Raw genomic sequence first — 15,524 nt, 5'->3', positions numbered from 1 at the left:
TGCTAGTGACGATTTTGAAGAGCTTCATGTCGCGTCTGAATACATCCGTATACCGCAAAAGTGGACGACCAGCGGCTCTCCTGCCTTCTATTAGATCGCCATACAGGATGTCCTGTGGAAGTCGACCTGCTGGAATTCTACGAACGTGGCCAAGCCAGACAAGGCGTCTGCTGCTGGTAATAGAGCAGATGTCCTGGCACCCTGCTCTTCGTAGCATTTCCCCATTGGTTATTTTATCTTGCCACCTTATTTTAAAGATCCGTCTTAGGAATCGGAAGTGGAAGACATTCGGCTTTTTTTCTTGCCATGAGTAGGTTGACCATGTTTCATTTCCGTATAGCAAAGTGCTCAACACACAGGACCGGTAGACTAAGGCTTTAGTATTGTTAGTCAGCAATATGTAGGCCCCCACTCTTTTCTGCAACCGTGACATGGTGCCCATTGCCATGGCTATCCTGTTGTTTATGTCTTTATCCAGTAGAGTATTGTTGGATATGATGGAGCCAAGATAGCTAAAGTGATCAAAAATTTCAAGTAGTTGGCCACTAATATTTACCTGAGGTGCAGTATTAACCGTGGGCCACAGAAACATATAAACTTGACATCATCTGCTCTATAGATAGCTCGGTCTGAAAGGGGAACTAATCTTTAAAGTGTTAATGTAGTTTAAGCAAAACTTAAACAAAAAAAAAGTTTGTCGGGCTTCCCCTTAAATGGCGCTTTTGCTGCATAATATCTATTACCTTATTTTAAAAGTTGCAGACGTTGATTCCAAGAAAAAGATAATTATTCATACTCGTAATCATGCGTTAATAAGGTCGTGCATGTTAATAAGCTACTTCACCTATCCCTTATCTGTAGGGCCGTTGGGGCACCACACATGATCTGTCGCTGGTCTTTCTCCATTCCTCTATCTTATGTCTTGATTAGAATCTCTCTTAATGACACTCCCGTCCGTTCTTTGATGTTGTCTATTGCTTTCTTCAGTGTGCCTCTTCTTCTTTTCCCAGTACTGTTCCTTACAGGAAGGTCAAGGCGAGTCCTGAGAACTTCGTGATGTGATATGGCCTACACAGTCTTAGATTACGTTGTTTATGTGTGTGTGTGTGAGTGTGTGTGTGTGTGTGATCCTGTATTGATAGATAATACCTAGGATCCTTCTCGATTCCATGGCTAGGACCCCCCCCCCCTCTAACTCTGCAGTTAGTGTCCAAGATTTGCAAGCGAACTTGATTCACATGTCGCCATAATTTTAACCAAGTCATTGGTTTTTCTGGCTGATTCAAGCAACCCGTGCAATGCTCTGATGGCACTAGAAAACTAATTCTTCCAAGCGTACGAAATAAGAAATATGCCTCTACGAGCAATGCATAAAGCTGTAGCAAGAGATGAAATATTTAAATGTGAATATGAGATGATAATAAAGGCAATGTCTTCGATTTCGAAGATTAATGTGAGTGAAGTGTTTCAGATGACTACGCAAACCCAGTTGCGACATGCATATTCTTCCTTTATCTCGTGCAGACAAAGCCGTTGTCCACAGGCTTTTTTTTTTATAACACAATATTGTCCGATAAGCCTAATCTGTTGATGAACGCAAGGAAATGACCGCGTGCAGTGATCAAACTCGAGAGGAACGTGTCGACGTTGAGAAACAATAGAGCCTACAGAACCAAGACATTTCATTTTAGGCCCTATTCACGAATGTGTGGGGCAACGAATTGGCCTAGTTTATGACTGTCAAACATGCGGGTCACATTTGCAAAATTGAAAATAAAAATAAAGAATTTACTCAGGATAAAAAAGTTCACCTCACAGCAAGGACCCGCACCATTAATTCTGTACGACATTGTTTAGGCCTATATTTCCATGACAGTTTACTTCGTCAAAGAACAATATAGGCCTACTAGGTCAATTCTTGTGATATGATAACATCGTTCTTCTGTATTGGTTATTAAAATCTTTGCATGACGATAGCTCAAAGATAGCCATATCTAGTTTGAGAACTAGTGGACTTCAAGATCTCATAACGAAATCTGAAAGATAGCCTTCATTTTCGTTCTTAGACCGACTATTTGCCGTGTCACTGGTAAGCTATAAAAATGCCTTCAATATTTTAAAACTATTTATATTACAATGATTTTTTAATTTCAACGTAACATAATATAAATCTAGGTCTATATTTAACCTTAACCTTGAATTTAAAGATAATATGGAACATTTTACTTAAATGTCATAACAAGTATTATAGCATTACATGTTACAGTACGAGTATAATGTCAGATTAACACCAAACCTAAACTTTTATTAATGTATAAGGTTTACTTATACCTTATACCTTATATTACACTCAATAAATATAAATATGATATAAGGTATAATAATATAATATATTTTAAAAAATTCCATTTAAAAAGCGAATTGAAAACTAAAAACCCAAACTTTTATAAGGATGATCTACTTTCGATATTTTCTTTGTAGCAGCTGATTCCTGTTCAGTTTATATTTCTTGTCAATACGTCAAAGTCTGCGGTTAATGCTCCATTTTCATGCACTTTTAATCAACATGGCAATGATAAACAAGGTAGAATCTAGTAAACAAATATGCATGGTATAAGTCTATATAGTAAAGACATAAATTAAATCATAATGCCCCTTAACTTAAACTTAAATTTATAAATTAGACTTACTAAGTTAGTGTTTAGACTTACTTTTTTAGTCTTAGACTGTTACTGTTAGACTTAGATTCAGTTACTGAGTTAGATCTAGACTTAGACTCTCTATCTCTAGAGTCTAGATCAAAGATCTAATTCTAATCTAGTCAATCTAGATGATAGTAGATCTAGATCTATTACTATAATAATTATATATAAAATAAAACTATTTACTATAAGTAGCTAGAGGCTAGATCTACTTTGACTTTGACAATAATATAGATCTAGATCTGTTCAATTTGAAATTGAACAGGGACTAACATAGTAACTAACAGGAACGACAGTAAAAAAGCGTACCAACTAGTGAAGGACCTCACTACCTCAAAGCATGGAAGAACCAACACAATACAAGACAAAAACAATAGATGCTTAACTGAGGAAAAAGATGTATTAAAGATGGACAGAATACTGTTTAGAGTTGTATAACTTTGAAATCTCAGGAGATACAGAGATACTAAATGTCCCGGCAGTATCCAACATTGACGACTATCTGATTCTTGGCTCGGAAGTAGCAGCAGCAGTAAAAGCCCTAAAAAGGGAAATCGGCTGGAGTTGACAACATTCCTGGTGATCTTCTACAGGCGGGAGGAGAAAGCATGATAAACGCACTTTATATGATTTGCAACAAGATCTGGCAATCAGGAGTATGGCCCAAACCCTGGACCCAATCACTCATCATAACCCTTCCAAAGAAAGGCAATTTACAACTCTGTCAAAACTATCGCACCATCAGCCTCATAAGCCATCCAGCATAGTACTGTTAAAAATTATATTAAACGGCTAAAACCGATAGCAGACAACATCATAGCAGAAGAACAAGCGGGTTTTAGACAAGGTCGCAGCATTACAGAACAAATCCTAAACCTCAGAATACTGTGAAAAATATCTCCAACACCAAGAAAATTTTTTCCATGTCTTTATTGATTTCAAAAAAGCTTTCGATCAAGTATGGCACGGGGCACTCTGTGCGACAATGGAAAAGTACAACATCAATAAAAACATAATCAAAGTTATCCAGAACCTCTACAAGGATGCCACCAGTGCGGTGTACTTCAACAATAATATTGGGGACTGGTTCAAAACCACAGTTGGAGTAAGACAAGGCTGCCTACTTTCACAAACACTCTTCCATATCTTCCTTGAAAGGATAATGGAAGATGCTCTCGAGGGCTATCATGGTACTGTTAGCATTCGAGGAAGAAGAATCACTAATTTGCGCTTCGCAGATGACATTAATGGCCTAGCAAGAACAGAAGAACCAGCTGACCTGGTGATGCGCATTGACAAGACTTCCGCAGCATATGGCATGCAAATAAATGCCGAAAAAAAGCAAATTATGACCAATAGCCAACAGGGCTTTAAAAGAGGCATCAGTATTGGAGGTGAAAAGCTGACTAGTGTTAACAGCTTCAAATACCTTGGAGCTCTTGTCTCAGATGAGGAAACAAAACCCGAACTACTGGCCCGAATAGCACAATCCACAGCATCCCTTACAAAACTGAAAATAATTTGGAAAGACAAGGGCTTGAGACTGATGTGCTCCCTGGTCATGGCCACATTTTTATATGCTTGCAAGTCTTGGACGCTGACTGCAGAGCTATAGAGGAGGATCCAAGCAATGGAATTGAGATGTTACAGAAGGATCCTAGGCATCACTTTCAAAGACAGCATCACAAACCAAGAGATTAGAGACAGGGTTACTGCAGCGTGCGGACTCCATGATGACCTGCTAACTATTGTAAAGAAACGAAAGCTTAAAATATATGGCCATATTTCAAGATCCACGGGGCTCACAAATACCTTCCTTCAGGGAACAGTACCAGGAAAAAGAAGAAGAGGCAGACAGAGAAAGCGATGGGAGGACAACATAAAAAAATGGATAGGCCTACCATTGATAGAGGTTTTAAACAAGGCAGTAGACAGGGAGGAATGGAGAAAGGAGAAATGGTCAACAAATCTTGCTTGGTGCCCCAACAGTCCAACAGACTAAGGGGATAGGTAAAGGTAAAATATAGCGGGTTTTTTTAGGATCTTAAGTTTGTTTTAGGGCTACAATACATACACTATGGTCTTAGTTAGTACCAAAGGAATATTTCTGCCAAGTTTTATCAAGATTGGTCAAGTGGTTTTGATTTCTATTCGTAACATACATACATACGCCTTACATTCTACTTTATAGTAGAGATTATAGACATAGAGAGATAATACATATATTCATTAATTCACTTAATGGAGTTTTTGTCTAAGATTAATTCTGCACCATCTAGTTACAAAATCAATTCTGCTTTAATAGCATTTGAATATTTTTCCCAGCTTTATAGTACTATTCATAAGCAGGCACTTCAACTATTATTTTAAAAAAGGTATCAAAACTATTAGAACTGAGAATGCTAAATAAAACTTGGCAGTGATATATGTACGCCAATGTAAACCCAACAAAGCCAAAATGTTAGTTGTCTTGCTGCGATCCTTAAGAATGTACTACAGAAAACTTTAACTATGAGAAATTCTTTTCAAGGAAACACAGAAATGCTCAACACAAATTAGGCCTATATTCTTTTTTTTTTTCCCTACAGTTTCCACCTTGCAAAAAGCTGCACAGTGCATTTGTTCTGTGCTACCGGAACATGAGTTTAAATCTTAAGACTGACAAGGCATTTGTGGATGGAAAATGGATCTCTGCGAGCTCTGGGAAAACTTACGAGGGTAAAAATAAGATTTATAAGAGACAATGTTACAGTTAGCTAAAGTTGGCAGTAATTATGTTTTTAACCACATTAAGTGTCCATCACACTTTCATCAAACAATTTTTTTACTTCAAATGAATCATCAGCTTTTAAGTATCAGTTACTATGTCATATTTATATAAATTGTCAATCTAAACATTGCAAGAGTCATAAATGCTGTTAGATGAAATATTGGACAGACATAGAGGGCCAGAAGAAAATCTTAATCGACCACCAGCTGACAATGGTTATGCTTGCCCTGGATGTGGCAAAATATGTAGGTCACAGCTGGTGTTGCGTAGCCACTGGAAATACTGCATTCCTCATTAACCTTCAGACTCGAAGACAGGCCTTATTATAAGTATTATAAATACACCTATGATTATTTGAAATTAAACTTTGATTTTATTAGTAAAAAAAAATGTTCTGTTTCTTGCCCTGCTACTTGTTTATCACTTTTAATTAAAAATTATAGGCTCAAATCTTTTTACAAAATTCTGGACAATAACGTTACAGTTTTTATGCAATGCTTGGCTGTTACCATTCTGGTCAAGACTCTGTAGCTTCTCAGACATATTAAAATGGGATTCAGTGTCTTGGAAGTGGAAAAGTTAATTACTTTTAAATGAGGAAATAAAAATTGTATGATAAGTTTATTTGTATAAAATACTTTGTAAAAGTAAAATTTTGTCAAGTACATATAGCTTGACATTTGTATTTGTTAGTTCTAAACCCTGCAACTGGACAAGTGCTGGGTTCAGTTCCTGACATGGATCAGGATGATGTCCGTGATGCTATCAAAGCTGCACACACAGCTTTTAAGAGTTGGAAGAACACCTTACCAAAGGTTTGCTTGATTTTGTTTCATGTGATTGCATGCTGTGTACAATTTATTTTAAGTTCATATCATTTGAACCTGCAGTCTATCAACTTCTTTCGCCCTTTCCTTTCTTGTTGCCACTGATAGAAAGCCAGAAAGAAAATTTGAATTTAACATTTTATTAAATGCCTAAAAACCTCTGTACAAATGATCAACAATTTGATTTGATATGATTTTAAGCAAGACAATGAGGAAAAGAAGTCTTTTGAACAGATTCAACAATATAAGTTATATTTAGGCAAAAAGAATATCCAGAGCCTTTGATTTTATATTTAAAAGGAGATGTTTCAACCATTTTAAAGCAGAAGTATATTTGTTTTGCTGTAGATGTTTGTTTGCTTTACATGTTTCGGGTGTTCCTTCAGATCTGAGGATAATTACTTCCTAGCCCAAATCTCCCGCAGGACAGATGGGGATAGTGGCAGCAGAGTTCAGTTCTAGGACCATCCATTGTGTCCATTAAATGACAGTCCAGAGGGCATACACATGACTAGGCAGTAATCTTAAGCTTTTGTCCATGATGTTTAAATTGAAGACAATTTAGCATTTCCAGATTGTTTACCATTAAATGTTAACTGTGGTGGAGATTATTATTTAGACATTCTATAACAGTACTACAGTCAAATATTGTTTTCTCATTCTATAGGAACGAAGTGTTATCATGAAAAAGTGGTACGATCTCAGTTTGAATTACAAGAAAGAATTGGCTACATTACTGACCGAAGAGAATGTAAGTATTGTCTCTGTCCAAAACACCTGCAGCAAGATTTTGTTTTCTGATTTTCACATAGCTAATTACTAACAAACATTGACATGTCTTTCTTCAAGGGTAAACCTCTGGCTGAGGCGGAAGGTGAAATTCTTTATGGCTCTGGATTCTTGGAGTGGTTTGGTGAGGAATGCCGAAGAACTTATGGAGATGTTGTTCCATCGCCTGTCCAATCTAAGCGAACATTGGTGATCAAACAGCCCATTGGTGTTGCTGGCATGATAACTCCTGTAAGTTTTCATCATACATTTTTATTAAAGTATTGTTAAATAAAAAATATATTGTTTATGGATTTGTAAATATTTTTACATAATTTAAAGTTTTTTTTGTTTATTACCTTGAGAAAAACATGATCACTTAAGGGTAGAGAACTGTGTAAATTAGACCCAAATATCCAGGATTGAAGACCTCTTGGAGACTTTAATATTTTAATGTAAACTAATTGGTTACATGAAAACATGAATGGGAAAATTAATGAAACTGTTTGTTGTGCTATGTACATAATGTTCTTATGACTCCTAGTGAGTTTAACTTGTCTCCAGAGTCATAAAGAGAAAGACAAAACTCAATATCATATATTTCTTTCCTGTTGTGTAGTGGAATTTCCCAAATGCCATGGTGACACGTAAAGCTGGTGCTGCTATTGCTGCTGGCTGTACTGTGGTGCTGAGACCCGCAGAAGACACTCCATTTTCTGCTTTGGCCCTTTGCAAGGTAAATTTATTTTTAGGGCCAAATTTTATATTGGAAGGTTTTTTTTTGGGTAGTATTTTTTTTTTCTTTTGTAATTACATTCACCTAATTTTTAAAAAATGTGCTTTTAAAATACCTCATGTTTTTTAATATTTGTTTATATTTCATCCCTTTGAAATAACTTTGTTCAATCAGACTATAACTATGGTGAATTAATGCAACCTTGGTGTGACATTGTAAAGAATGCATAACAAATGCAGCTATTTGTTTGTCTAGCTCGCTGAAGAGGCTGGCCTTCCTCCCGGTGTCTTGAATGTGGTGACCAGTGATCGTGGTAATGCTGGGCCTATTGGGAAAGAATTGTGTGAGAACCCTCTGGTTTCTAAAATCTCATTCACTGGATCTACCGCAGTTGGCAAGGTAAGCTCACAATGTACTCTCTAATCTCTCAGCTCTTGCTCATTATATTAACGTGAAAGACTTTTTGTCACATTAAACACCTTCAACAGTTTGTTACTTTTTATAAGAGTTCACATTCGTTATTCATCTTTTTTATTTTTTTGCGATGAATAGTTCTTATTATTCTAAAAAAAAACTAGAATATGCCAGGCGGGGTGCATATTTTCATCCCAGATTTTAAGCTGTATTAACACAAAAATCTACAAACTTAATGCGCTTTGAGTGCGTAGTAAGTCCAACTTCAGTAATTTCACAGCTTGTCATCTTTTCCCTTGTGAATGTTTCATGAATGAAATACTAAGTTTATTCTGGCATATTCTTTCTCTTTAATGCTTTAATAAAATCTGCAGCTTTTCAACAGGACCCTTGAGCTGTGACCACTGTCTAAAGATGTCCATATTGATGACCTTTATGACTCTAAATAGACATATACATACTTTTTAAAATGCAATAGCCAGAATGTAATAACCTTTGAACTTTATCATAGTGTGCAAGCTGTGACTTGTAACCAAATTTAGCTCTTAAGTAACTTGATATTGATTTTAAACACAACTGCCATTTGAGAACCTAATGTTGTCATGTAATAAAGTTACAGATGTAACTTGAAATAAAGTTGCATATGCTCAAATGGTGACTGAAGGCAGTTAGCAGTTTCATTCATTTCAGTCTTAATTTTTAACTCATATATGACAGTGGGGAGAAATAATTGCTACATTTTGAATAATAGAAACATATTTAATATTTTTATCACAGTTTTAATTTTGTAAAATATCTTTTGTCTTATTATATTGGTCTCCTTCAGTCACAAGACGACTGTGGCTCATGTCGAGTATGGCTCATTTTGTGTAGGATTAGATGAGAGCCTGGGAATTGGCTATTGTTGGGGTGTTTTTACACACACAGCGATTCCCTCTCTCCTTAAAGCTGATACGTCTATAGGAAAGGCAATAATTATGGGTCAGTAACATTACAAGGTCTGCAATGGTCTCACACCGGGTCACAGACTTATGATTTTTTTTTTTTTTTAGATATGTACTGTGTTGCAAAAATATATATATATATAAATAAATTGTTTATCAGTCAAATGAGATTTCTTTTTCACAATATTGAATTACATAAAATAACTGCATATTTATTTATAGTAATATGAATTATCCTTCTATTTATGTCATATTTCAGTTTAATTATACTTTAGCAAGAGACCCAATAATCCTAATGCTTCTATCTTTTTGTATGAAGTTTGTTGGATGATGTTGAATACATTTTTACTTTATCTTATACTGGGCAATTCTACTCTGCATTTTTTCACTGTCTGTGCCCACTGAAAATAGAGTGCCTTACTAAGTAGTAATCACTTATTTAATAATTAATTATCTTCTACCCACAGCTGTTATTGTCACAAAGTGCTGACACTGTCAAGAAAGTTTCTCTGGAACTTGGTGGCAATGCTCCATTCATTGTATTTGACAGTGCTGACCTACAGAAGGCTGTGAATGGACTTTTAGCCTGCAAGTTCAGAAATGCTGGGCAGGTGAGTGATGACTGGTCCATCACAGACCATTATTCTTTCTTCACCATTTAAGTTGTCAACAAAAATACTTTGAAGGCTTGTGCTTTATGTATTAAAGAACATCCGTTGAAGGTGACTATTATTTAGTCAGTGAAGCATGCAGAGTACACATTTTTTTTTTCCTTTTCAGCGTATAGATAGTTACATGTGTGTAAAATAGAACTCACTTTACATATGAAATAAAATATAAAAATGTCACTTAGCTAGAATGACTAGAGAGTGTCATCAGTCACCCTCACTGTGCCTTTGGTCCATCCTGGATTCTTTTGGAAAACTTGTACTATTTAATAAAATGTTTTAATCATATTGGTCAACATGCTTGACCTTCACATCTATGATAGTGAATGTGTTAAGTCAGATAATGTGTGACACGATTAGAAATGAGTTATTTGTTTTGTAAATAGGGAAAGTTTAAACTTAGAGACAATGACATGATTAGTAAAAACTAGACTAGGTTTTGAGAAAGAATAGTGAAATAAAAACGTATGTAAACAAAATACGTTTGACAGCTTTAGAGAGAGGAGCTTTTTATGAACATAGAGATTTAGCTTGCCGACATTTGATGGTTCCCATTATTATTATTAAACTTCTTGTTCAATATTCAATATCAGCATCGACTAACTATTTTAGAGTTGCCTCCCTTTGACTTATCTGCATAAGACAGCGCGAAAGTGCCTTACAAATAATTATCTGCTTTACATAAATTGTACTTTTTTTTCTTTTTTATTTCTAAAAAAAAAGTTTTGAGCAGTCTTCAAATGTATATCACTCTATATAATAGTTGGTAATATTACATTTGCATAACAAACTTGTTTTTTGTAAAGCATAACATTTGATTCTGATTCGGCCACACATTTTTCCTTACAGACCTGTGTTTGTGCTAACAGAGTCCTGGTACAGGAAGGCATCTATGCCAAGTTTGTCCATGCCCTTGCTCTAGCCATAGAAAATACTCTCAAAACTGGAAACGGTTTGGAGCCAGGAGTGAATCAAGGACCTTTGATAAACTCTAGGGCTGTGGAGAAGGTAAAGAGCAAAGTTATTTTCCTAAATATACTGGTCCATATCTGGACATGTACTTGCCCTTATTCCTCTCAAAAATACTGGTCCATATCTGGACATGTACTTGCCCTTATTCCTCTCAAAAATACTGGTCCATATCTGGACATGTACTTGCCCTTACTCCTCTCAAAAATACTGGTCCATATCTGGACATGTACTTGCCCTTATTCCTCTCAAAGATACTGGTCCATATCAGGACATGTACTTGCCCTTATTCCTCTCAAAGATACTGGTCCATATCAGGACATGTACTTGCCCATATACCTCTCTGAAATACTGGTCCATATCTCTGTCAACATGTACTGACAGAATTAAGATAAAGAAGGGAAAATATTTAAAGAAATTATTTGAATACATTTTAATTATTAATATTCATGGTGATACATATAAACTCACACGTTGAAATGTTTGCACTCTAGGCCCAAGGGATGACAGCAATCAAATTCTTATCATTGACAGTTCAAAATGTGTAGCATGGTACCCTGTGTGATTAGAAATAAACCATTATATCTATATAAAGACATTTTTGGACAAGCAATGGATACCAGCACATCTAGAACTAGAAGGAAATGAGAAGGCTGACACACTCGCCAAGAGTGGAAGAACAAACTCACAATTAAACTTTGCACTTTATCCGGAAGAAATGAAGAAACTAATAGTAAATAAAATAAATGAGAAATGGACAAGCTCTCATCCAAATCGCAAGAAAGATGATGCCTATTATCGTCTAATCTTTCGACTCAGGACCGGACACAACATATGTACCGGAAGCTCAAAATTGGAACCAGTGAAATCTGCCCATGTGGAGTGTCACCAGAGAATGCTAACCATGTCCTCCAAAATTGCTCTCTTTACCAAAAGGCCTGTACAAGAGACTGGCCCCAAAACACCCCAATAGAAAGAAAACTATAAAGAGATCTCTGTGATTTGCAAACTACTGCGCAGTTCATCTCATGTATTGGTCTAGTCATCTGAACTCTCCAACAGTTCATCTCATATATTGGTCTAGTCATCTGAACACTCCAACATAAAAAAGAGAACTTAGAAGAAGAAGGACAAGCATTGTTGACTAGAACAACATTTGGTTATACCAAGGCATTGTTTCTGGTTCATAACATCTAATGCAGACAAAGCTGATGTTTCCCCAGGGTTCTATTTAAATGTTCATTTCATTGTTTTGTTCTGTCTTTGGCAAGGGTTTTTCCTTAGGTCGTTGCCCTTATTATTAAGCAGATTCCTCTGTTGTAATGCTTTAATTTTAAATAATTATTGAGCTCAAATTTGGATTCCTAACAAATGTCATTATTTTGAGTGGTTTTGTTGGTTTTTTGTACTTGTTCATAAAATAATAATTGTATGATTAAGTGCTGGATTTCTAAACCAAAATTTTGATGTAGGCAGGGTGTCCTAAAAATGAATATTTTTTTTGTTTCCTGTATCAGGTGGATGGGCTTGTGAAAGACGCTGTTGCTTGTGGTGCCAAAGTGATTGTTGGAGGCAAGAATGCTGCCATTGGAGGTAACTTCTACGAGCCCACTCTCTTGTCAGATGTTACAGTAGACATGAGAGTTGTCCAAGAGGAGATTTTTGGACCGGTAGCTGCAATCGTCAAGTAACTGCCTTTTAAATTATTTTTTTTTTTGCTTAACTTTTCTTAAATAAATAATAATAATTGAGTATTTAGTTTATATGATTGTTCAACAATGCACAACAAGTAAATGTATTTTAAAGAAAGAAATGTATAAGAAAATATTTAAATATAAATGATACTGGTTGTCTACTTTGACAGAGGTTGAGAAAGAAGAAAAAAATTAAAGTGTGATACTGTGATTTAAAAAAAAAAGGCTTGGAATGGATTAATTTCAGTATGGTGGGATCATAGTAACATAATTTCATTATAGATTTACGAAACATCACTCACTATTTGCTTGTTGACATAAGTTTCATACATGACAATATTTTAATTTTATGCCAGATTCAAAACGGAAGCAGAAGCCATTGAGATAGCCAATAACACTACAGCTGGCCTGGCTAGTAAGTTGACTGTCTACCTTTTTAAATTAGAAATTGTGTTTTCTTTATTTAAAAAATTGTATTACCTATCAATGCTACACAAAAGAAATGCTGGGTAATTAACTAATTTTCTATGCTGTCAGATTCAACAACATTGGTCTGTTGCTATTATTACACTGCAAAATAAATGAAACATTGTACATCAGAAAAGTTGTTTTTTTCTGTGCTTTCAGTTGCAATCAAGAGCGAAGGGCTCATTTGTTTACATGTGTGCTATGGATAATTCGATTTTGTTTTTAACTATAACATTGCTTCATGCATATTTTTAAATATAATACGAATGGTAATTTGGTTTAACAGCCTGATTTCGTATTTAACATTTTTATATAACAAATTTATTGCTCTTTTTGAAAACTTTGTTGTTGTTTTTTTAGGCTATTTTTTCACAACTGACATTGCTCAGGCTTGGAGAGTGTCCGAGAAACTTCAGTACGGCCTCGTCGGTGTGAATGAAGGTATTGTGTCGGCAGTGGAATCCACTTTTGGTGGATGGAAGGAGTCTGGTCTGGGCTCAGAAGGAGGAAAGTATGGTCTAGACGAGTATCTGGTCCGTAAAAATATTTGCTATGGCGGAATCACTTCCTAAACAACATGCTTTCACTTCAAATGATTCCTCTTGAATGTGTCACTCAGCTAATGTACAAGCGGATGTGACATACAATGCCAGCTGCAAGATAAATGACAATGACATATTGGACCCTGTAATGGTCATGTATAAATATTATACTCTACACAAATTCAGACATTTTTTTTATACTTTATGGTATAAATGGTAAAAGGAATTTTTTAATTTTTTTATAAATTTGTCACAAGGAATTTGAAATGTTTTTTTTAACATAAATGTTATTGTGTGGCATTTGTAAACTTGTTTCATGTTATTTCTCTTCTCCTTCTCTTTTCTGTTTATCTTTTTTTTTTTTGTATACTATTTTCTTATTCTTTTTTCCCCACAATTTTTCATATGTCAGTTTACTGCCCACTTCATTTACTTACACTATTGCTAGTCATCATTTCCATATGTAAACCAGGTTTTGTCCAGTATTATATTGTCTCCCTTTTATTTTGGTGCCATAATACAGAAGTGTTCGAGCCCTTTAATTTGGGCTGTCAATTGAGAACCCTTCTAGCCCACGTTCTCTTTTCCTATCCAACCCCACTCCTTTCCTCACAAAAATAGTTATCTAAGAATAAATTTGAACTTTCTTTGAGGTCAGGGAAATAGGGAGGGAGTCTTCAAACTTTTCTGGGGATATATTGTAAGTCCTACACTATAAAGTTAGGAGGTAATCAATGTTTACTGGTCATATCAAGTTGCCCAGATATAAAACATCCCGGTGTAAGTTAGTCTTACTGTTGTCTTGTACTGTAGTTCCATTATAGTCCAATGTAAACCATATTATCAATGCAGTTGGGAGATTTTTTCGTTAAGAGATTTATCTGAAGAATTGTGATTTCTTTCAAACAAATTTTGGGGGGGGGGAGGTGTCATTTAATTGTAAACACTTGAATGCATTTAGGTTAAAACTGGTCTGCTTGCTATATGTAATTGTAAGCAGATTAATTAACCAGGTCAGACCCAATTTGTAGCTTTTATTTTTTCCTGGATGAGTAGGAAAAATTAAAAAAAAAATATAGTTCATGTTTTTTTTTGTCTTGGTCCTAGTGTTATAATAAATCATCATGTACAATCATATCTTGTTTATTTGAGACTTATGTTATAGATAGAATATTGTGTACAATGTTATCTGTCATGTTCTGAAAATTGTTTTTCTTATTTAGTTGTTGTAAGGATTTCTTGTTATCAAAAGATCTTTATGAGAAAAATCTCACTTTTATCTGCCAAATGTATTAGTTATTGAGTAGCTTTAATTACTTGTTATTTTTTGTATTTTATTTCATATATCAAGATGTGGCATAGGAGAGGGCAATGGTTCTGTATACTTTATGAAGATCAGATTTGTTTTTTTAGATAACCATTTCAACTCTATAAAGGTTTACAGTTACTTTTGTAGAAATTGTAAAATTACATTTTTTAAAGCCTCATTATGAAAGCTTATATGTAATTAGATATATACATGACATTTTTTTTTAATGGATGTAAATTTAATCAACAAATGTCACATGTCATTTCTAAAGCCAAAAATTATATCAGGTTAACTGATCAATTTTAGTTTTGATTAAACAGAAAAAAAAATTAATTTAAAAGTTACCTTTTTTTTTCTTTTTAATAAGATTTTGCATTATCAAATGCAATTTTAAAATCCTAAAATATGTACATTATCCCTAAGACAGATTTAAGATATCTAGTCAATATTTTCTACACTTTGCAATTAAAAAAAGGAAGTTACTATGTTTTTTTAAGAAGGAAACACAGAATGTAAGACCCAGTGACAATATTCTTTGAATCTTGTGGAACATGCCCATGTGGAGTCTCTCCAGAGACCATGTCATTCAAAGCTGCATTCTTTACTAGCTGAAATTTCTGAACAAAATCCCCTCTCCTAAAAAATAAAGACTGATCTGGTGACCATTGCACAGTTCATCTCAAATATAGGACTAATCATCTCAACCCCCAATA

The 15,524-nt window shown here is 34.9% G+C and overlaps 1 protein-coding gene across 2 annotated transcripts; it reads left to right on the top strand.

The window, feature by feature from the left end:
* Positions 1–1,924: 1,924 nt before the first annotated feature.
* Positions 1,925–14,895, top strand: LOC106062653 (succinate-semialdehyde dehydrogenase, mitochondrial-like). 2 transcript variants are annotated; one of them, XM_056026559.1, is made up of 12 exons: positions 1,925–2,089; positions 5,291–5,420; positions 6,166–6,287; positions 6,967–7,050; positions 7,149–7,319; positions 7,687–7,803; positions 8,059–8,202; positions 9,629–9,772; positions 10,679–10,837; positions 12,316–12,485; positions 12,849–12,907; positions 13,321–14,895. In XM_056026559.1, exons 2-12 carry the CDS (start codon positions 5,342–5,344, stop codon positions 13,530–13,532), a joined length of 1,461 nt encoding a protein of 486 aa, XP_055882534.1. In that variant the 5' UTR covers positions 1,925–2,089; positions 5,291–5,341; the 3' UTR covers positions 13,533–14,895. The 2 variants fall into 2 exon arrangements, with proteins under 2 accessions (XP_055882534.1, XP_055882533.1); XM_056026558.1 differs by lacking the exon at positions 1,925–2,089 and adding an exon at positions 2,428–2,584.
* The last annotated feature ends 629 nt before the right edge of the window (positions 14,896–15,524 follow it).

This window comes from Biomphalaria glabrata, chromosome 4 (genome assembly GCF_947242115.1).
Source record: "Biomphalaria glabrata chromosome 4, xgBioGlab47.1, whole genome shotgun sequence".
Taxonomy (NCBI): Eukaryota; Metazoa; Mollusca; class Gastropoda; family Planorbidae; genus Biomphalaria; species Biomphalaria glabrata.
The sequence above is the reverse complement of the archived record's forward strand: the minus strand, read 5'-3'. Positions and strand labels throughout refer to the sequence as shown.

Excerpts from the sequence above, each read along its gene's own strand:
- LOC106062653 (XM_056026558.1), top strand. The coding sequence starts at position 2,537 with ATGCTCCATTTTCATGCACTTTTAATCAACATGGCAATGATAAACAAG. Across the intron at positions 7,804-8,058 it reads CTGCTTTGGCCCTTTGCAAG|CTCGCTGAAGAGGCTGGCCT; the intron begins GTAAATTTATTT and ends TTGTTTGTCTAG. Across the intron at positions 10,838-12,315 it reads ACTCTAGGGCTGTGGAGAAG|GTGGATGGGCTTGTGAAAGA; the intron begins GTAAAGAGCAAA and ends TTCCTGTATCAG.